Here is a 23,936-nt window from a genome sequence, read left to right as displayed (position 1 = left end):
TGTTACAGCTGTATGTGTGAGTGAGGTAAAAGTTAAGGGCGCATCGGCAGTTTTTATAGTCATTCAACGACGAGACCATATTTACACACATATATATATAAAACAAGTACATTATGTAGATTCAATTCTATTTCAGAGGAATTCTGTATATACCATTACCATTACAATCTCATTTACGATTAAAAAAAAAACAGCCCACGAAATAGAAAAATGCAAGCAATTATGCATACAGATACATATTTACAGTTTATGACAAGTACTAGTGTATTTGAAGTAGTCAAGAATGAGATGCACGCTCAAACTGTTGAACATTTTCCTTTCCAGGTTTACTGATTGAACTGAAAGTCAACACTGTCAAACAAAGTATGTTTGATGGTGAACCTTTCATCACAAGTGGCACACATAGGAGGGTCGTTCTCACCTGTGTTAAACGGATATTCGTGTGTAAACCGACGTTTGCCCATAAAGCATTGTCGTACAAGCACCCCACCATGTCCTCGCCGCGACCCGGGTTCGATCCCCCAGAAGGATACAATGCGGGAGTCCTCTTCCTGATGTCACCCACCGTAAATCTTGCTGGAATACAGCTAATGGTGGCGTTAATCCATACTCACTCACTCACTCACTCACTCACTCACTCACCCACCCATCCACCCACCCACCCACTCACTCACTCACTCACTCACTCACTCGACTGACAACTCAGTAGGTATAACGGATTTTGTGTATATGGGTGCATACGTATTCGAGTGTGGATAGGGTGCACAGAAGCAGCATCTCCATTTTATTTTTGAAAAATACTGTCATTTCCCAGTTCCCCAAGCTTCATTAAGAACCAGTGAGGATCAAGGTTAGAACTGGTCCACAGTTTCCTTGTCTTATTGTAAGAGGCGACTTGGGAGATTGGGTGGTCAGGCTTGCTGACTTGACTGATGCACGTCCGGGCCAGGTTAGAATTGATCTTCAGTAACCCATGCTTGTCGTAAGAGGCGACGAACGACATCGTGATCTCGACAGTCACCTCTTACGAAAAGAATGGGTTGCTTATGACCAATTCAAACTCGGACCTTCACTGATCTAGAATCAGTGTCGATATTGGCCTGGTGGGCTCGTCGTACAAAACCGCCTTAGCACCAGGAATGTCTGTCATTCTGTGTTAAGGTCTGTGAATAACCATCACGTCAGCGTCCAGATTATTGGATTACTCTTGAAACGTGCTCTGTTCCTGTGTATCCGCGAGTGACGAACGATCTTACTATTTCCAATTTGATGCATCTCTTTACAAGACAATGCCAACTGACAAGATGCCACAGCCTGATCACAGAGAAAAGCATGTGGCGTACATGAAACGTGTCGATTCTTCTGTCGGGAGGTGAAGCCATAACAACAGTGGTTAGTGAGTGAGTTAAATTGTACGTAGCTTATCACGGCGGGGTACACAGAGGTTCACACACTGTACCTATGAGGAGAATTGAAAACGGATCATTTACGTGACGAGTGAACCCTTCAACCACTGGGCTACCCCACCGCCCCTCCTCTATAAAACGCTTATATACACCAAAGTACACAAGTTACTTCTGTATCGATTAAAGTATTGTAAATACACTATACTACCCTGGTGTCGAAGGTGACGGGATCTACATGAATGAGAGGGCGGACGCCTTAATCGCTAGGCTAACCCAATGCCCAGGATCTACATGAACACTTCGACTTACAAAGGTTCGATTTATCCGCAAAGTGCTTAAGAAAGATACAGAGACAAAATTTCCTTTGAGGTAATGTCACGCCGGGTTCGATTCGTCAAACGGGTACTATGTCTGAAGTCCATTTCATGTGTCTCCCGCCACGACGTTGCTGGAATATAGCTAAATGCGGCGTAAAGCTATACTCACTCACTCAGTTTGATACGAGAGAAGGAGGATCAGCTAAGGAAACATAAACTTGATGCAATGGTGTACACTTCCTTATCGCTGCCCTGTGATCCTTAAAGTAGGTCACTTTCAAACAATACGTTGTTATCGCACAACTGAAACAAAAACTTGCTGGTAATCACGCACAGTGCAATGAAATCCATTAATCTGTGTTATCACCATAAATAATTTATTTCCTTAATTTGTTTACATTCAGTTCTTATGAAATTCAGTCGTCTTACCGTGACAGCAGAAGTGTATACACTAAAGGCCAAAAGAAACGTTGAAATATCATTCTGCTTTGAGACAATGATACAACCAGAAGCAACTGTTGTAAAACACAATTTATTCCGATTTGCATTATTGAAAATAAGTTAACAATGTGAAACATCTAAGGAACATTTAAAATTATTTTTTGATTGCAAAGTAACATTTTTTCCATCTTCTGTTTACACAAAGCAATTACTGTGTATCAATCGTCAAATCGTAGCAATATTCCAGCAATATTTGCATCAACTGCACGTGTAGAATGAATGTATTGGGCATAAAGTGGTTAGAATGCATGATATCATACACAAATACGAGACAGCTGAAGTGAGAGAAAGAGCCATAGGAATGGTGCAGATGGCGTAGACACAAAATGCTGTTGCCAACGCCGTCGGATGCGACTGTATTCGGCGCTACAGACAGACTGGGGTCACCGAAGACAGACCAAGAAATTGACGTCCACGTATGACAACGCCAGCTGAACACAGGTAGAGGGTTAATGTTTCTTTTAGGCGTTTTCATATAGACCAGATATGTTAACATTCGTGTCATTCGTCACCAACTCCGGGACAAGCCGAATAGCGATAACTCTGTTCCTGTTTGCTTCCCATGGTTTTAAAAATATCACCGAAGTGCTCATATATTGTATTGCTGTTTTTGATTTTGCTTATTCGTTTCAAAGGATTAAACCTCCTTGATACTCCTAAAAGAAGTAGAAAAACATATTTGTTAAAGACATATTCTTAAGTAAATATTACCACATGCTCACCTTATATTTCCATTTATGTTTCTGAAGAAATGAGATTTGTTTTATCGAATATGCAAATAAAATTTATGTTAAAAGAGCCTACTACATTAAATCCCAAAGCAGAAACGCAATATTTCTGAACTGAAGGGCATGTGCGTGAATTTGAATCTCTCACTGTCAATCGAATGATTCTAATAAAAATTATAGTACTTTCAATATGACGATGTATATGTTTCATGTTTTTCTAAGTAGTATGGATTATTTTTATCAAAGCACCGCCTCCATTCCGATTGGTTTGCCGTAGTTTCTCTCATAACAAGCATGAAGTCGGTGGTTACGGAAAGAGGCGAGTGGTGACGAATGCACTAAATCGCATTAAATGTCGGGTATTCCGATGTATTTTGTGTCTAGAAACGTCTACATAATACACAATATAAACTTCGTTTTACATTACTTCATTTTATTATTTTATTAGGAAACACTTTTATCGCGAAAACGGGAACATGTGGCAAAAATATCAGTATTACTGCTGTAGAAATTCATCTACATCGCTACAATACAAAGTATTGAAAGTTCCTTGAGTCCTCCATATTGTAACCCTGGTTAACCATTTGATCTAGATGCACCGTGAAAGTAAATGGAAATCCACTAACATAAGACATATATAAGCTATGTACACTGACAGATTATCTTTGTGAGTATAGTTTTACGCCTCACTCAGCAATATTTCAGCTATATGGCGGTGGTAGATATTTGTGTTTGAAAAAGACAATCCAGATCTGCGCATTTGGGATACGATGGCATGTGTCAACCCAATCAGCGAGTCTGACCATCTGATGCCGTTAATCGTCCCTTACGACAAGCATGGGTTACTATAGATCGATTCTAACCCGGGCCTTCACGGGTCTCCTCTTTGTGAAATACATGAATGCAGTGAAAGAAATTGAAGACGAATAAACTAAAAGGGGTATTGTTTGTAAAATGTTTGCAATATTACATACACAGGTATTAACCGATGTTGTATGAGTTAATATCGGTTTTAACGTCTTCACATGGAGGCGCCAATAACAGCCTTCAAATTTTAGGCAAGAGTGAAATCATTACGAAAAATATGGTTCTCAACGTGAGTATCCACGTTGCAAGAAGTGGAAGTGTCCGTTGCAATCTTTGCCTCTTCCTTGTTTTGAGATTTTCATGTTTTCGAGGTGTTCCGCATCTTCCTCCGACGAAAATACTTATTGCGCTAGTTTTGAAGAATGTTTGCCATGGCATAGCCAGCAATGATTTGTCATGGGAACCTTTTGACAATTAGGTCAAAGTAATCAACATGAACGGCTGGGATACGACTTTGCACGGAGGCGGTCATCAGGCGACATGTTGTATCGAGCCCTTTCCCTTCGTCACACAAAGCCACTGCAACGTGATGCCCATGACGTGATGAGACAACCGTTGTGTTCGAATCAACTGCAGTAACTGACACTGGATTCCTTTGCGCCATCAACACCAGAGTCCACCAGGTCCAGAACAGATTCACATCAATAACCTATTTACACAACCCCAATCAACATTCTACTCCTCGTTTCTCAAAGCTTGGCTGAGATGTTCCCAAAACGTACTGTCACTCCCAATGTGTGGGTATTCGATATACGTGTTGTTCTGAATGTGATACAACAACTCTGGCGGCACGTCTCTAGTCGGTACATCTTCATACATCACAATGACCAAAACATCTCTCCCAGTCGAGATCCCTTCCAGATTGGCCATGTTCACTTCATACATGCACCATTTGCTCTTCACAAAGTCCTTGGACAGTACTATCACAGCACGCCGACTCTTCTGAATGGCATCAATGATGTTCTCGGCGATGGGATTCCCCGGCAGGAAGTCCCTATGGTGGACGTTCAACTTTATCCCCCCCGCCTCTAATTTCGGCATCATCATCGTCAAAACAAACTCCCTGTTTTCGTCAGCATATGAAATAAAGCCGTCATAATCAAACGACTGTCTAGATTCTGGCAATTTCATCATTCGTAACTTTGCAACGTAGTAAAGATATCGGAGCTTCCATCTGTTGCGGTAAATCAATGAAAAGCATATCAGACTAAAAACGAAACATGTCGCGAACAGAATCCACACCAACTTTCCAACTTCTTGGCTACATGTAACGCTAAAATTTTCGATAAGCACATACGGGTTCTCCATATGAATTCGACGGTCTTCATTATCATAACATGTGTAATTTTCAAAGTTTAAGATAATAACCTTTGAAGTTAACAGCCAATTAAGAAATTCAATTTCCGCGCACTTACACAGAAGCGGATTTCCAGTCAAATTGATGCTGATGTTGATAGGCTGAGCAGCCAACATGTCGAGTTGATGCCTCAGGCCCTTATAAACGTACCAGATTTGATTGTATGAAAAATCTATGTACTGCAACTGTTTATTACATGTTAAATTTAATTCGATCTCTGGGAGAGCATTGTGAGATAAATTTAATTCTTTGAGATTAGTCAGGCCTTGAAATATGTTGTATGGTAAATGATGGAGAAATTGCCTTGATAGATCGAGATACTTAAGATTCTTCAAACTGCCAAATATTTGACCCTCATCGTCACCCGAGATGCATCTATCGAGGGAATTGCCTGAAAGGTTTAAGTGTTCTAATGACGTTAAATACTCAAAAAACCTATATGACACATTGCTGGCTACGTTCTGTGCCAGGTTCAAAACTTTCAAATGGTACAAACCAATTATTGGTCCCTGCCAATCGGCCATGACATTGTACGATAGGTCCAGATGTTCCAACTTGTTCTCGTCAAAATAGACCTCGGAGAGCGTTATGGATGATTCGGCATAGGCGTAACTTAAATACGTTAAATTGGGGGGAATCCGAAGCGGTCTTGTTTCGATGGATGTCAATATCTTTGATCTTAAAGGCATACTCATGTCAAATTCTTCTTGAGGAAATGACCACCTATTTTTATCAGCACCACAACTTGCGCCATGCCCACAGCGGTAATCTTCAACAGCTGACAGGTCATCAACTGCGGGTATGATTTGAAACAAGTCTCGCTCAGTTCCTCCAAGAGCTATATGCGTCAGGCCGGTCAGTTTTGAGAGGGAGAGTAGGTACGGGGCAAATGCAAAGTTATTAAAGCGAGCACTCACATTTTGCAATGTTTTTGGAAGAAGTTCCAGAGTCTGAGTTCCAAAACTAACGATGTTGTTACTGTCTGCTTCAATTGTTTTCAGGGACGTATTCTCAAGGTTCCTCAAATGCTGATCGAGCACAGTCACACAAAAATCATAGCGAGACACAATGTTATTGATGTACAGTTCAGTTATGGCTGAGCTTCCCAAACCCTGAGTTGCATTTTCCAATCCATCAAATCCGAGCCTCCAATTCCCTGAGAGATTCAGTGTTTTAATGTTCTTTAGATACGAGAGCGAACCGGGTTCTATTGACCATAGGTCACAGTAGGACATATCCAAGCAAACTAGTGATGTTAAATTTAAAAAGGTCTCCAAATAAATACTTTGTAGATTATTATGAGATATGGTTAAGTTTTCCAGCCTTAGAAGAACACCGAGAGCCGCACTTACTTCTTGTCCGAGCTGGTTGTAAGAGAGATCCAGAATTGTCAGATTGGTAAATGTTTGGAAATATGTTTCCGGGAAGGATGTAATATTGTTGTGTGCTAGATTTAACACACATGTTGAGTTTGGTAAATTCTGTGGGAGCGTGAAGTCACTCAAATCTCTGTTGGAGCAATCGACAAGGCAGCATGGGTTCCTCCATGTCTTCTTGCAGGGGTTAGGTTTTGAACCGTTAGTTCCAAGTAATGACGGTATGTTTAAAATGATGTTTAAGCACAGGATTAAAGCACTGAAGAAGGTTGACGTGAGCATTTTTCTTTCCTGAAAGTAGATTGGAATAGTACATATTATATGAACGCTGTCATGTTCCTGTTATAATTATTACTACCATTCTCCTTAAATAGTGCCAGTCGATACAACGGAAATAATCGTGGCTTTTACGTCCCTTCGCACAAATCATCTTGCCTCACCTATGTACCTATGTGAGGAAACGAACTTTTGTCTTTGCAGTGACGAGTGAACATTTTAACAAGACAACCAAAACCGCCCCAGAAACAGATGTGAAATACCTGTTTCTAATTGTGAGTGGGTGTGAATTACAAAAAAGTCTTTAAATATTTCATGCATAACATGATCTGAGGTACCAGGGTCCTTATTCTCGGAACGTTCTTAACCCTAGGAATTCGTAACTTTGATCGTATCCAGTGGGCGAGCGAATATGGTTTTATGGCGCATTTAGCTATATTCCTGTATTATAAGGGAGAAGGACATCAGAGTCTGGACACGCGTAACACTGCGTGGCGTAGACGAATGACATTTTATGGCGTTAACAGCTGACAGAACGACCGTTTTGGGGGTGGCTCAGTAATGATGTGGGGTCGGATCACAGTGACTGGCAGAACGCTTTTAAGGAGGTGTCATTGACCAGTGCTATCGTCACTACATCCTGGAGGCACTCGCGTTTCCATTAGCGTTAGCGCACCGACATGGACACAGTCTTGTGTGTGAGGGCCCACCTGCACCCTCTATCATAGCCCTACAACTGTCGTAAGACCATGTTAGAGCATAGCGATTAAGATCGTCATAACGTTACGATGTCTTTGCTGTGTAAGAGAACCCGGGTGACAAAGACAAGACCGTACTGAGTATTGGTGAGTACCTGCGACAGGGAAATACAGGAACATTACTATAGTCAGTACTAAGTCCAGACTGGTCAAATGCATCTTGGATATCCATGGGCGGCCCGTATTTCACCGTCAACATCCACGAACTACTCACAACTAACGTGGTGCTGTCCCGCAGGTAGGTGAGTGAGTATGGTTTTGCTTTTAGCAATATACCAGCCACATCACGTCGGGGGACATCAGAAATGGGCTTCACACAAATTACCTATTGGACCTGGGTATTCAGCATGGGGGGCGGACACCTTAACCATCTGACAGCCTCTGTCACGTAGGTACAACGGGTTGGAATGAACCAAGTCGATACCGGACGTTTGACTATGCCACATCGAATCCAGGATTGCCTTGAGAGGCGGATTCACTCGAGGGTTTTATCATCTACCGTAGCATATGGTCATCTGACATTCAACGATTAGGATATTCCCGTTATACCCCACTTTTACTGGGCACCGATCAAATCCCGACTTCCCGTTATCTCAAGATCAATTAACGACTTCTTTCACTTCAATAATAGATCAATTCAAGATTCTCACCGATTTCGAAACACAATTACCCCTGATGGACCGGGGTAGAATAGGCCTTCAGCAACCCATAATTGCCATAAAAAGGCGACTATGCTTGTGGGAAGAGGTGACTAACAGGATCGGGTGGCCAGGCTCGCTGACTTGATTGACATATGTCATCGGCTCAAAATTGCGGGGATCGATGGTCATGCCATTGACCACTGGATTGTCTGGTCCAGACTTGATTATTTACACACAGTCGCCATATAGCTGGAATATTGCTGAATGCGACGTAAAACTAAACTCACTCACTCACTCAAATTGCGAGAGGTCCATCAATCAACCTCACGTTTATGTAAATACAGGGTTTGAAAACTCTCGATCGTCGATGTTATCCTGACCTGACAGTAGATCCGAGGGACTAATTAAATAACAACTGAAACAAATGTTACCTCATCTCGGATGTTGCGTTAGTTTACATTTGTGTTTTCACATACAGTTCCTTATGCAGACGTCCATTCGTTAAAAATACTTTTAAAGTGTTATCATATACAGACGCAGTGTAAATTAGCGCACAGTTTCAGAAAACTTGTGAGCTAGAGGAACGAGGATAGAGTTCATAAACTTCCTGATCACACAGAAAACAAAGGACATCCTCGTTAGTCAACACTTGACTTCGAAATAGCTCTACAAGAGTTATAAACGGGTTATAGATGGGATAATCTGCTCGTCTTTCTGCAAGAATATGATTTACACTGCACATATCGTATGTTTGTATGTCTATATTAATGTTCCATGCAAATACGGGCAGTGAGTTAGCCTAGTGGTTAAAGTGGTCGCTGGTCACGCCGATAACCCGGGTTCGATTCCCCAAATGAGTACAATGCGTGAAGCCCATTACAGGTGTCCCATGCCGTGATATTACTGGAACATTGCTAAAAGCAGCATAAAACCACACTCACTCACTCCCTCCCTCACTCACTCACTCATGCAATTATGGATATGTGGAAATGATGTTCGCTGTTTGATAATGCCGACACCACTGATGTAGATACCTCCAGCACTATCAGTTGGGTGACATCCAATAAACCCAAACCTCGACGTGGTGATAAAAGTGCGAAAAAGGAAGGTACATGCAGTTTCTTTATGAAACGATTGGAAACGATTAAACATATGTGATTTGATTATTGATCACAAATCGTCGGAAATACAGAACTTACACATCAGGTTTGCAAGAGAAAGTAATAAAATTACTTCCTTCTCCATTTCAACATTTCACTGTTTCCTTTTGGTAACGCGGCGAGTTTTTGCCACTCTTCCACCCAGTGTTCCATGCGGCGAGCCAGCATAGTATCTCTGCCACAGGCCACAAAGAACACAGTCCATTTAATACTATGTATACAATTTCTTAACTTCTTTATTTTTGATGAGTCTACACATCAAATTAAACATTGTTGTTGAAATGGTTTAGTTTCACTGACAAACTATCTTAAAACGTGTAACATTATTTGCGCAGCGATCCTTTGTTTACATGGGTTATACGGCTCCACGTGCTGTCATCGAAGCCCAATGGGGAGCAAAGGTTTGAAAAATAAATATGTATTGTCAAACCCTATTGACGCAGTTTCGTAACAGCGTAAAACAATGTAAAGACCTCCTCGTATCGCATCCGTTATGCCAGTCCCAGCTTATTTATGAATATGCGCATTTGTTTACAAATAAGAGAAAAGTCCGGTCACGTGATATGCAAATTAGTCTGTGGCAGTGATGTTATGCTAAGCCATCGCTGAGCCGCAGTGTGGAGTTTTGCATGTTGCAAATCCGAACAGTCACCGCGCGAGTTGAAGTCTTGACCTTTTCATATTATAATTTCATATTATAAAATTCAAATTAAGTTTCTCGTGAAAAAGCAGCATCCTTGTAGATGTAATGGCGCTTGTTTCATTTGGTGCTACCCATCACTGAAACAAATTAACCATATACTTCGAAAAGAGTAAACCCGCCGTGTTAACCAGCAACTTACCTTCAGGTCAAAACACGTCTATCCGCCAGACAAAGAGGGCAGCGTCTGTTCTCTGTTCCCACGATCATACCGCGCTTAGTTTCCTCGTTCGCACACACAGTCAAATGGAGACTTTGATACATTGCTTGGGGAAGTTTCGACATAGCTTATTTCCGTATTGAATACAGCCTGCTCTCAAATGGTTGACTGCATCACACATTTATTCACTGAGTTGTAAAACAAATCTATGTATAAGTCGGTTTTATTTACATGCATGTGTCAGTGTTCTACACTGGAAACCCAAAAGTCCAGAAAATCTTCGCACTGTCTCTGACAATTTGGCAAAATTCAACATGCATGTCCAGTTGATTTCTACTAATTTTATCATGTTTACTTAGTTGTACTTGGTGAGTACTTCAATCTTATTTATTATAGTCTTCTGCTAAACAAATACAATCCGAAACGACATAAGAACTTGATGACTGAGTATTCTCTATGAGACCTGGTGTAAGGTCGTAAGTCCCATACCATCATAGACGTATGACAGTCTTAGTGCTAAAGTGATCGTAAGACCCACACCTCAACACAGACTTACGACAGTCTTAGCGCTAAAGTGATCGTAAGACCCACACCTCAACACAGACTTACGACAGTCTTAGCGCTAAAGTGATCGTAAGACCCACACCTCAACACAGACTTACGACAGTCTTAGCGCTAAAGTGATCGTAAGACCCACACCTCAACACAGACTTACGACAGTCTTAGCGCTAAAGTGATCGTAAGACCCACACCTCAACACAGACTTACGACAGTCTTAGCGCTAAAGTGATCGTAAGTCCACACCTCAACACAGACTTACGACAGTCTTAATGCTAAGTGATCGTAAGTCCCATACGTCAACACAGACTTACGACAGTCTTAGCGCTAAAGTGATCGTAAGACCCATACCTCAACACAGACTTACGACAGTCTTAATGCTAAGTGACCGTAAGTCCCATACCTCAACACAGACATACGACAGTCTTAGTGCTAAGGTTGTTTTATACAACGGCACCCAGAACTACAAACGCATTGACATGCACCAAGGTGTTAGCGTATATGCTCGCATTTACAATTATTGTCAATACATATTGCTATTGCTTTACATGACCATTACTGCAAATATTTGCATCCACCATATTAATTCCAATGTTTGGACAAGCATCTTCAATCGAAAACAATCGTGATCCTGCTGAAACAGAACTGAGAGTTTTATAACTTACATGTCCAGACACCATTGAAATCAAACACAACAAAATCTTCCTTTTTCCTTCTACGAGTAATTTCTGAAAATATAATTAAAAGATTTTTAGCAAATTGTTTCCTTATCATGATGTCACATTAAAAACGATTAAGATGAAAATATGCTGAACGTAACCTCGATAAGTCAACCTTGTGAAGTCCCATCAGTTCGCTGAAGTTTGTTTTCATGCGGCATGCTTGCATGTTGAAACATTAGGTTATTGGAAAACGTTTTTGGTATGTACGAATGTCTGACATATTATGAACATGTTGGTTGGGTTTATTGTACTACATCATTGCCGTATCCATTATTGTGAGTGGTTGTTCAGAAGGAACTGCGTTTGTGAACGTAGAATATTCGCATGCATTTTTGTTTCTGAAATACGAACATTCGCGCAAACACTCTTGACTTCGCGGAATTTCACCTTGTGAAACACGTGGAGTTGAACCTGCACCAGGTGTCCCCGATAGCAGTTTTGAACAGTTTGCTAGAACTTCCGACTTGAGCGGTCGTGTTTCCGACGACCTCTCCTAAAATATAGTGTTATACTGGCGAGAGGTTCTGTACTTGACAACCTATCGTTATATTTAATTATGACTCGCCAGTTGATATGGTCACAATGTTGAGAGTCTATTTCATAGAACACTGCGTAACAAAGATGGTAGCAGGGCGTGGTTGTTTAATTTAGTGTTGAGTTATATTTGGGAAAAGGGTTCAGGTCGCACGAGTCCATGAAGGTCCCGGGGTAGAATAGGTCTTAAGCAATCCATGCCTGCCATAAAAAGGCGACTATGCTTGTCGTAAGAGGCGACTAACGGGATCGGGTGGTCAGGCTCACTGACTTGGTTGACACATCACCGGTTCCCAATTGCGCAGTTCGATGCTCATGTTGCTGATCACTGGATTGTCTGGTCCAGACTCGATTATTTACAGACCGCCACCATATAGCTGGAATATTGCTCAATGCGGCGTAAAACTAAACTCCTTCACTCAGTTCGCACGTTAGTGGTTGTTGTGTGGACTCTTATTAAGGTAAGTTGAACTGAAGTTTGGTAGTAAACAATTGTACAGTTTGATTAGATCATTGTTAGTTAATCATGCACACTGAAACATGTCACAAATAGAACCCAAACAGATTGACCACGACGGCCGTGACTATGTAACCGAAATAGCAGAACTTAAACGCAAAAAGGCTGCAGTGAAATCTGCATTTAATAAAGCAACCAATAGACTTGAGCGACTTAATGATGAACAGAATGTACAGAACCGGAGAAGGGGCGGTGGGGTAGCGTAGTGATTAAGGCGTTAAGTGGTTAAGGCCGAAGACCCAGGTTCGATTCCCTATATGGGTACAATGTGTGAAGCCCATTTTCTGGTGTCCCCCCGCCGTGATATTACTGGAATATTGCTAAAAGCGGCGTAAAACGTAACTCACTCACTCAGAACCGGAGGGAAATCAGAAATGCAATTGACTTAGTTGATGATTACCAGCTTAGGGCTATCGCAATATGTGTGTCGTTGTCTGTAACATTTCAAGGAATAGATATAACAAGAGATAGAGATAACATGACAACAGTTAAAGACGAGATTACTCAAACAGAAGTAATTGGGAGTTGAGTACAAGAACGAACTCAAGAGTGTTTGAGAGCTTTGTTCAGATGCGAGCTCATTTAGCATCTGGAATTTAGCATTTAGAACTGGAATATCTAGGACTGAAAAACAGGTTGAAAAAGGAAAGTATATTCCTGTTATCAGTTCTCACACACAGCAAGTGGAACCACAGTCTAGATTAATTGATGCTAACTCAGGTCAGATGTCACATGTCAATGCAATTGATTTAGGTCACTTGAATGGGCCGGAACCCCCTACACAAGAACACGTTAGGCATACGCCTTCCCTAGAAAACGTAGCTGATTCGAGCAGTTATAATTTGGGAAATGATATGTGGAGGAAGTTGAGACGCGTTTCCATTCCTACTTTTTCGGGTGGTGTCAAATCATGTGAAGGTTTTAAAGCGGCTTTCATGGCTTGTGTGCACGAGGCTCCAGCTATAGCCGAGTATAAGCTTTTACAGAGTTTGTTCCTATTGGCAGTTCTGATGGTTTGTTCGAATCCCAGTTTTCTCCGATTCTGTGGCACCCATGGTGAGCCACCTCCTCGTGGTCGGTGCTGGGTAACGCCAAGAGCTCACCAACCCCTGTGTGGACCCGGGTCAGCAAGGTCCATAGCACCCCATACGGTCTTGGCTTAATTGTTCATTGACATTTTCTGATTTTGAAATGCATTTTTGAAGTTCTGAACTTTGCCTAAAGTCTTATGCCCAGAAGGCGATGGCACATGGGCCAGTCTGGTAGATTAATTATTTATAGTTCTTCTGGTGGAGGTACGCAAGTCCACAAACATTCAAAAGTAAATTCGTAATTTCCAGGGTTTTATTGTATGGCTAGATTTCACAAATTGCTGAGGGGATGATGTGAATCCAGCTAGGGTCCATGCAGGTAGCAAAAGTACTGTAAGTCCCCATGGTCCCTAGTTTGCTAACTACTGAAGGTAGATCACCAATCTATAGCTCATTTTGTATTGTCCTCTATAGATAAACTGTTTTAGGTATAATTACTAGGTTTACATTCTTTTGTGTGATATTCTAGTTGCTTTATTGTCCTTTGTCGACAGATTTTTATAATACTCATATATTCCATTTCAATGTTATGTTCCCGTCACGATATTGCTGAAATATTGCCGATGTGACGTTAAATATTAGCTCACTCACTCACTCACTATCGGTACTGTCTGTACTTGGTACAGCATGCCTACCGCCGTTTGCCAAGTTTGGTGAGGTTTCAACAGTGTTGAGCGCCACTTTTGTTTGGCCTTTTCCTCCCCTTTTGCCCTTGCAGATAGGTTCTGGTTTGGAACATTGCCTAATTGATGCAATTTGCCTTGACAGGTCCATAACAGAGGCACTTAACGCACTGTTTAGGTCGCTTAAGGTACGGTGGTGTTGCCACTACCTTAACTGCCACTGTGATCGTTTCTGGTACCTGTCCCCATGAAAGTACTTCAGACAAACTACTGAGGCTTAAGTCAGCATGCACGCACACGCACACGCACACGCACACAAACACAAACACAAACACAAACACAAACACATATATGCGTGTATATGTCACAATATTTATCGTTCTGACACGTACATACCCGTCAATATCCAAAATTAATAAAGTTTGTAACAAGTCACAAGAAACTCATTCGTAGAACTATAGAAATATATCCACGACGTGATACAAAGGGGTGTGGGTGTGTGTGGCGGTTGGGGAGGGGGATGGCGGGGCGGAGGAGTGGCAAAGCTTGATATGAAGTAGGATAGGATATAGGATATTAATATAGGCGCTGAGGTGAGACATGGCGCAGTAGTTGTTAGTCAAGGATGTGAGTGACGCTGCACTTTCTACAGGGCATCCTGCAAATACTCAGAGGGTAATGCGCCATATAGGCATAACATTTACATTTTCAGTTATTCCTTTTAAAAGAAAAGATATATATTTGTTAATAATGTTAAGGGATGTAATAAAGTATTTGGTTGATAAGTAGTCATGGTGATGCAGTAATCACTCACTCACTCACTATACTATGTCAGTGATGGAGCGCAGGCCGTCGACTTGATGAGGGAGTGCAGTTACCACTGTGTTGTCCAACCTAACAAAGAAACGAGAGGTAGAGGACGGCTATTAGGTTGCTTATTTCCCCAACATATGCCGATTGTAGCAAATGTTGTATGAAATTGTATGTGAAGGGTGGCTGATATAGTCACGAATCTTGCCAGATTGTAACGTGTGATGGTCTCACAAACGTGGCGTTTCACATCATTCTGATGGCACTATGGAGCCTCTCCTGCTGAAGAATGAATCGCCATTTATCTACGGATTATCTTTTAGTCACTACATGTAGATCAACTCGATCTCGACTGGGTAAAGTGAGTAGAATGTATTTGCACATGCGTGCACGTGTGAGCGCGCGTACAAGGACCAATACCAAGACGTGTCCTACAGATAGTCATTGTTTCCCTAGTACTCTAAAAGAATGTGCCAGTACGATCTTCATGTTCGATTTCCAGACCGGAGTTAAGTGGAAAATGCTTGTCCTCAGCAGACACTTCGTAACTGGGTTTGTAATCTGACCCACAGCTAGTACAGTCAGTGTTATAGCTACATCTAAACCTCTTCCGTTCGGACCCAGTTAAACCGGAAACCTCTCCTTCCAGGTGGCAGCTGGTGGGACTCATCAGAGGCACGTAGAGGCCATCAAGACAGTAGATACTTTCCGTTCATCCAACAAGATATAAGCTAGTTGCAGAGCCCAGTTGTACTTTCCACACTGACATCCACTGAACTCATATTTTAATCTCAACCTCAAATGAATTACCCACAACTCACAATAATCTCAGATTAGTCGGTTCACACAATCCCCAATCACCCCCAATGCATTATACACCATATCTTAACATGAAGCAAACACACACCCTAACACAGTTACCAGTCATTTCAAACGAATTAGACCCGTGAAGGTCCCCGGGGAAGTATAGGCCTTCGGCAATCCATGCTTGCCATAAAAGGCGACTATGCTTGTCGTAAGAGGCGACTAACGGGATCGGGTGGTCATGCTCGCTGACTTGGTTGACACATGTCATCGGTTCCCAAGTGCACAGATCGATGCTCATGTTGTTGATCACTGGATTGTCTGGTCCAGACTTGATTATTTACAGACCGCTGCCATATGGTGGAATATTGCTGAGTGCGACGTAAACCAAACTCCCTCACATTGTAAAGGGAGGTATTTAGCCGAAAAAGACGACCGTTTTGATTCATCTACAAGACGGCTTACGGGTTCAAAGGTCACAATCGATTAGGTCACACAAAGGCCACACTCATCCGTGTGATTTAAATAAAAATGGCCGTCTTATTTTTCATAAATACATTCCTTACAGCAGTCAGACAGTTGTCATAATGACCACCTGTGAATCAAACACAATAAAACACACGAATCAAGCACTTTTCATTGTCACTGTCCACGAATAAAACAATTCGCAATAATTCTACATGAACCAAACCTCTTTCATAGTAACTTGATATGAATGAAACACAACATAAGTTACCCGTCATTTCGTAGGTTGTCACCTAATGGTGAAATTTCCTTGTCCATTGTTTATTAACTCTTGCCCGTGTATTACCACGATCGAGATGCGGTAATCCGCTGTGCGCTGGGTTACGTCCCTTCGACGCGAAGAAACCAGCATATCAAACGTTCTAATCTCGAGTTGTTTTGGTTTACTGGAAAACGTTACTAGGCCCGTCATAAACAACCCTTGCTTTGAGTTCCATTCTGTGTATAATCCTGGAAATGTTTGCTTCACGAAGTCGGTAAGAGAGTGTGTGTTTAGTTTCACGCTGCACTCAGCAATATTCCAGCCTTATGGCAGTGGTCTTTAAATAATCGAGTCTGGACCAGATAATACTGTGATCAACAGCATGAGCATCGATCGAGGTAACTGGGATACGATGGCATGTATCAATCAAGTCGGCGAGCCTGACCACCCGATCCATTAGTCGCCTTTTACAAGTATAGGTTCCTGAAGATAAACTCTAACTCGGATTTTTACGGGTCTAGACATCATGTTACAGTTTGATCAGAGTTATTTACTAACACCGAGGTATCATTTAAGTAGACCACAATCATACAAATCTGAATAAGAGAAGAGCGTTCTTTAATATACATGTATCAGCACGCAACTGTCCAGTTGATCACTTGAGGTAACGTATGTATATGATTGCGTCACACACGAACGCACGCACGCACGCACGCACGCACATAGACTGTATCTGTATCTGCATGTATCTGTGAAAATATTATATAACCATCCGGAATAATAATACTGATATTTTATTGATATGTCACTCGCTGTCCAAGGTTAATTACGATGGGTTTAGAGACGAATAACAAAAATACAGTCACTGTTCATAGATTAATTGATTAAAAATAGCCAACTATATTGAACAGGTGCTTCGTTGTGTATTACATGCAGTTAAACACCCACGACTCTGTACACCATGACTTGGCTGGGTCCCGATAGAAGAACCTTCCAAACACCCGCACAGCCTTGTAGTACAGGGTCGCCAAGACTTGACATTCCAGATTATTGCAGCTTTTTTTCATGTTCCTTTTGAAATGTCTGTCGCAGTCTTCTTTTGACTTTCCATATTTTGACCCCTAAAATTAAGATAAATATACATCCTTATGTCAAGGAAGTAAACACAATGTGATAATGAGCGAATATCCACGCTCAAGGATGTACTAAATTACATGTGTCCAAGGTGAACGTACACAAAGGTATACCACGACAAATCAGTGCTGATCTAAACGCACGATGCTCTTACACATCTTTACAGTCTACTTATATACTGTCAGCTCCTTAACAATATCTTTTAAGTATACACTGCCCAGTAATACACGCTACGATGTAGTTTGTTTCTTTGTTTGTTGTTGAACACCACACTCAGCAATATACGAGCTATATAGCGGCGATCTATAAATAATCGAGTTCGAACCAGACAATCCAGTGATCCATCGATCAACTGAGATACGATGACATGTGTCAACCAAGACAGTGAGCCTGACCATCCGATCCCATTTGTCGCGTCTTAACAACACGCATGCTTAACCTTCACGGATGCATTCAGTAATGTAAGTAATTATGTCATATTGATTTTTAATACAGAAATTGTCACACATATTCTATATATTTACAAGTAAAAACATTTTGTAAGTTGTGTTTAAGCTGAAATCATTTTTTCCACAATTCTGATAATAAAATGTCTAGTTTAGTAGGAAACACAGCGTTTTTCCTATTTGACGTGGATGCAATGTAAAGAAATTGTGAAGATATGTTAAACCGTTCACTCACGCATTGACAAATCAGACGTAACTTTTCTTATTTCTGACAAGGCAATCCATATTTACAATCACATACTTACACACGCATAGCATACATCGTGTCTGTTGCAGTAAGGTCTGAACCTAGACTGGTAAGGCACCCACTTAAACAGCGTCGTACAGCCGTTGACGTCACCGCCAACACATATGTCGCCACTGGAGACGCATCCGATAAAGGTAATACACACCAGTACAAAGGCTAGTTTACCCATTCTGGAAAACAATACACTATTGCAGTTAAAGACAGTTTATCTATGTAATGAGAGAGTGAGTAAGTTTAGTTTTGCACCAGTACTCCACAATATTTTAGCTTTTTGGCAGTTGTCTGTAAATAATTGAGTCTCGACCAGACAATACAGTGATCAACAGCATGAGCATCGACATGCGCACCTACATCGTCGGAATACAATTACAAGGTATGGACACAGCTACATCGTCGGGATACAGTTACAAGGTAGGGACACGACTACATCGTCGGGATACAGTTACAAGGTATGGACACGACTACATCGTCGGGATACAGTTACAAGGTAGGGACACGACTACATCGTCGGGATACAGTTACAAGGTATGGACACAGCTACACCGTCGGGATACAGTTACAAGGTATGGACACAGCTACATCGTCGGGATACAGTTACAAGGTATGGATACGACTACATCGTCGGGATACAGTTACAAGGTAGGGACACGACTACATCGTCGGGATACAGTTACAAGGTATGGATACGACTACATCGTCGGGATACAGTTACAAGGTAGGGACACAGCTACATCGTCGGGATACAGTTACAACGTAGGGACACAGTTACATCGTCGGAATACAATTACAACGTAGGGACACAGCTACATCATCGGGATACAGTTACAACGTAGGGACACAGCTACACTATGGTTTAAGTAGACACTGCACGGCTACAACGTCGGGATACAATTACAACGTAGGGACACGACTACATCGTCGGGATAGAGTTACAAGGTAGGGGCACAGCTACACTATCTTTCAAGTAGACACTGCACAGACACATCTTCGGTATACAATTACAACGTAGGGACACAGCTACATCGCTGGGATACAATTACAACGTAGATACACGGCTACATTGTCGGGATACAGTTACAACGTAGGGACACGGCTACATCGTCGGGATACAGTTACAACGTAGGAACAAGGCTACATCGTCGGGATACAGTTACAACGTAGGGACAAGGCTACATCGTCGGGATACAGTTACAACGTAGGGACACAGCTACACAATCTTTAAAGTAGACACTGCACAGACACATCGTCGGGATACAGTTACAACGTAGAGACACAGCTAAATCGTCGGGATGCAGTTACAACGTAGGGACAAGGCTACATCGTCGGGATACAGTTACAAGGTAGGGACACGACTACATCGTCGGGATACAGTTACAACGTAGGGACACATCTAAATCGTCAGGATGCAGTTACAACGTAGGGACAAGGCTACATCGTCGGGATACAGTTACAAGGTAGGGACAAAGCTACATCGTTGGGATACAGTTACAAGGTAGGGACACGACTACATCGTCGGGATACAGTTACAAGGTAGGGACAAGGCTACATCGTCGGGATACAGTTACAAGGTAGGAACACAGCTACATCGTTGGGATACAGTTACAAGGTAGGGACACAGCTACATCGTCGGGATACAGTTACAAGGTATGGACACGACTACATCGTCGGGATACAGTTACAAGGTAGGGACACAGCTACATCGTCGGGATACAGTTACAACGTAGGGACACAGCTAAATCGTCGGGATACAGTTACAACGTAGGGACACGACTACATCGTCGGGATACAGTTACAAGGTAGGGACAAAGCTACACTATCTTTAAAGTAGACACTGCACAGCTACATCGTCGGGATACAGTTACAACGTAGGGACACGACTACATCGTCAGGATACAGTTACAACGTAGGGACACAGCTACATCGTTGGGATACAGTTACAACGTAGGGACACAGTTACATCGTCGGAATACAATTACAAGGTATGGACACAGCTACATCATCGGGATACAGTTATAACGTAGGGACACAGCTACACTATGGTTTAAGTAGACACTGCACGGCTACAACGTCGGGATACAATTACAACGTAGGGACACGACTACATCGTCGGGATAGAGTTACAAGGTAGGGGCACAGCTACACTATCTTTCAAGTAGACACTGCACAGACACATCTTCGGTATACAATTACAACGTAGGGACACAGCCACATCGTTGGGATACAATTACAACGTAGATACACGGCTACATTGTCGGGATACAGTTACAACGTAGGGACACGGCTACATCGTCGGGATACAGTTACAACGTAGGAACAAGACTACATTGTCGGGATACAGTTACAACGTAGGGACAAGGCTACATCTTCGGGATGCAGTTACAACGTAGGGACACAGCTACACTATGTTTAAAGTAGACACTGCACAGACACATCGTCGGGATACAGTTACAACGTAGGGACACAGCTAAATCGTCGGGATGCAGTTACAACGTAGGGACAAGGCTACATCGTCGGGATACAGTTACAAGGTATGGACACAGCTACATCGTCGGGATACAGTTACAACGTAGGGACAAATCTAAATCGTCAGGATGCAGTTACAACGTAGGGACAAGGCTACATCGTCGGGATACAGTTACAAGGTAGGGACACAGCTACATCGTCGGGATACAGTTATAACGTCGGGACACAGGTACATCTTCGGAACACGGCTACATCGTACGCCGCCACACTGTCAGCCCAATCAGAAAGTGTGAAAGTGTGATCAAAATATCAAAACAACGGTCACATTGTCGGGATATGGTCAAATCTTGTGGACACGGCTACACCGTCGGGACATAGCTACATCGTCGGAATACGGCCACGTCGTCGGCACACGGCTACGTCGTGCGCCACCACACTCAGAAATCAGAAAGCGCGATCAAAAGATCAAAACAACGGCTACATTGTCGGGACACGGTTACATCGTCGTGATACGGCACCACACTGTCAGTCCAGTCAGGAAGCGTGATCAAAAGATCAAAACAGCCTTTGTTGGTTGTTGTGTAACACCGCACTAAGCAGCCATCGTGACAGCTATATGTTGGCGGCATTTACATAGTAGAGGACTAGACACTCCAATGATCAATATTATAAACATCTAACTACGTAATTGGGATACTATCAACCAAACCTTCAAAAGAACCTGAATTTATCACACCTTTACGTAAAATACACCCCCAAACCAACAAAACATATCAAAACAACAAATATATCAATAAACAAACAAACAAAACACACCAAAAACAACAACACTACATAAAAGTAGAAAGCAGTCAAAAATATTTTTTAAACCTGTTTTACGAGCAATTAAACACGTACCTTCCCACCGTGTCATCCAGAACAGAAATGCAGTTATACTTCCTTGTGAAATATATCCGTAACATTCTCTCCACAAATATACCGAGTAGGAAGAGAAACCGTAAATATACCCTGATGACTCACTCACAATGTGACATTGCGTGGGATACTTTGAGATGTACATCTAGTTTGTACCAGAGTGTTAACATTGATATATTCTGTTTCAATGTTCTAACAAACATGGGGGTACTGGTCCCTAGGGTTGCTTCCCTTGGGAACACCAGGAAGGTCTAATAGTTACTTGGAATCTCTAAGTTGGAGTATCATAGACGTGTGTTTCATGAAAAAGATAAACGTAGCCTCGCATCGCTTCGTACTTTCTCCAACCTCAAGCTTACATGTCGTGATGTCGTGATGAGGTGATGATGATCTGGTTGATCCTGTCTCAAAGATTTAGGCACGTGATGAAGATGACGTTATGATGTGGTGACATGACGGCATGGACTACCGTTCAAGGCAGCGTTAAACCCAACTCACTCAATCACTCACTCACTCGCTCACAGCTAAATTATACAGTGTGTCTTTATATAATATTGACAGTTTAAGACAGCCGCGTATAACAACGTCACAAACAATTCGGGTTTATTTATCTCGTTTTTTATCAGTTGTTTCTGGACGGCGATCATTCACAACACGTGCAATGAAATTCGGCGTACAGGTATATCTTCGATGTGGTTACCTTTCGCATAAATGACAATTCTAAAAATACCAAAAGATATAACCTTTCAACACAAACAGTATAGAGTCTAGTACTACAAATGCATCAGCCACATCCCTTTCCCGATTAGCTACAATGCGTGAGGCCTATTTCCGGTGATATTGCTAAAATCCATACTCACTCCCACTCATAGACTTGCTTGTGTGAGATGTGTGAGCTCTTCTGTTGTTGACCAGCGTATGCTACTCGCTGCTTCAGTTCATATCAGACAACGTTTCTATTTCAGACGTGTGTCGTCTCAAAACAATATCTGAAAATAGTATAATACTAAACGTCACTTGGACTTCATATATCGGTGGGGTAGCACAGTGGTTAAAGCGTCCGCTCATCACGCCGAAGCCCGGGTTCGATTACCCATATGGGTACAATGTGTGAAGCCCATTTCTGCTATACTAGAATATTGCTAAAAGCGGCATAAAACCAAACTTACTCACATATTCAATAGATTACGTCATAGTGAAGTGTTTTCGGTGTCATACAACTGACAATTCTCTACGTGACGGGTGGTAAACCTTGCACAGAATAGGCGTGTTCAGAACCATACTCTCTCACCTATCTAGCAACATAGGCGTTTGTGTTGGCAGTAACGCTGTTACCTATTACATGACGACTAATCACACGGAAAACAGATGCCACGTAGTATACGTAGTGATGGAGCATACATAGCTGGTACATAATAACTTTACATAGTGATGGAGGATACGTAGCTGGTACATAATAACTTTATATAATGATGGAGCATACATAGCTGGTACATAATAACTTTACATAGTGATGGAGGATACATAGCTGGTACATAACAACTTTACGTACATACACACACACACACACACACACACACACACACACACACACATACATACATACATACATACATGGACTTTATGTAATTGGACCCAGTTTGATTTGGAAAAGTTTAAATTTCTGTCTTGGCGCCCTTGATTCATAGAATATAGTTTGACTTGAATTTTGTTAATCTGTTTAATGTTTCTGCTGGAGTATATCATCCGGGTATCCTTGGTGCTGCAAGTTGGGAACCCACTTGTATTCAGCATTGTCCTTGTGATACTCCGTGGTGGGTGGGGAGCTCGGATGATGAACCATATAACCAACAAACATGGAATACCAAACCCCTTAAAAAAAACCAAACGTCCACTGGATAATGAAGATGGGCAAAGACCTTTAAAAGCTGTAGCACATTGGCCACGATTTTTAGTGCTTGAGACAGTTGATACAACACCTCTCAAACGTAACCCTTTTGCCATATCTAGGGGTATTCAAGGCATAGCCTGTGAAGTT

At 42.0% G+C, this 23,936-nt stretch overlaps 1 protein-coding gene across 1 annotated transcript; it reads right to left on the bottom strand.

Moving 5' to 3' along the window:
* Positions 1–4,424: 4,424 nt before the first annotated feature.
* LOC137286975 (toll-like receptor 4) lies at positions 4,425–6,834 on the bottom strand. The gene has a single exon (XM_067819039.1). It carries the CDS (start codon positions 6,832–6,834, stop codon positions 4,495–4,497), a length of 2,340 nt encoding a protein of 779 aa, XP_067675140.1. The 3' UTR covers positions 4,425–4,494.
* Between the last annotated feature and the right edge of the window lie 17,102 nt (positions 6,835–23,936).

The sequence above is a fragment of the Haliotis asinina genome, chromosome 6, assembly GCF_037392515.1.
Source record: "Haliotis asinina isolate JCU_RB_2024 chromosome 6, JCU_Hal_asi_v2, whole genome shotgun sequence".
Lineage (NCBI taxonomy): Eukaryota > Metazoa > Mollusca > Gastropoda > Lepetellida > Haliotidae > Haliotis > Haliotis asinina.
Note: the sequence above shows the minus strand (reverse complement) of the source record. Positions and strands in the feature narration are given on the sequence as shown.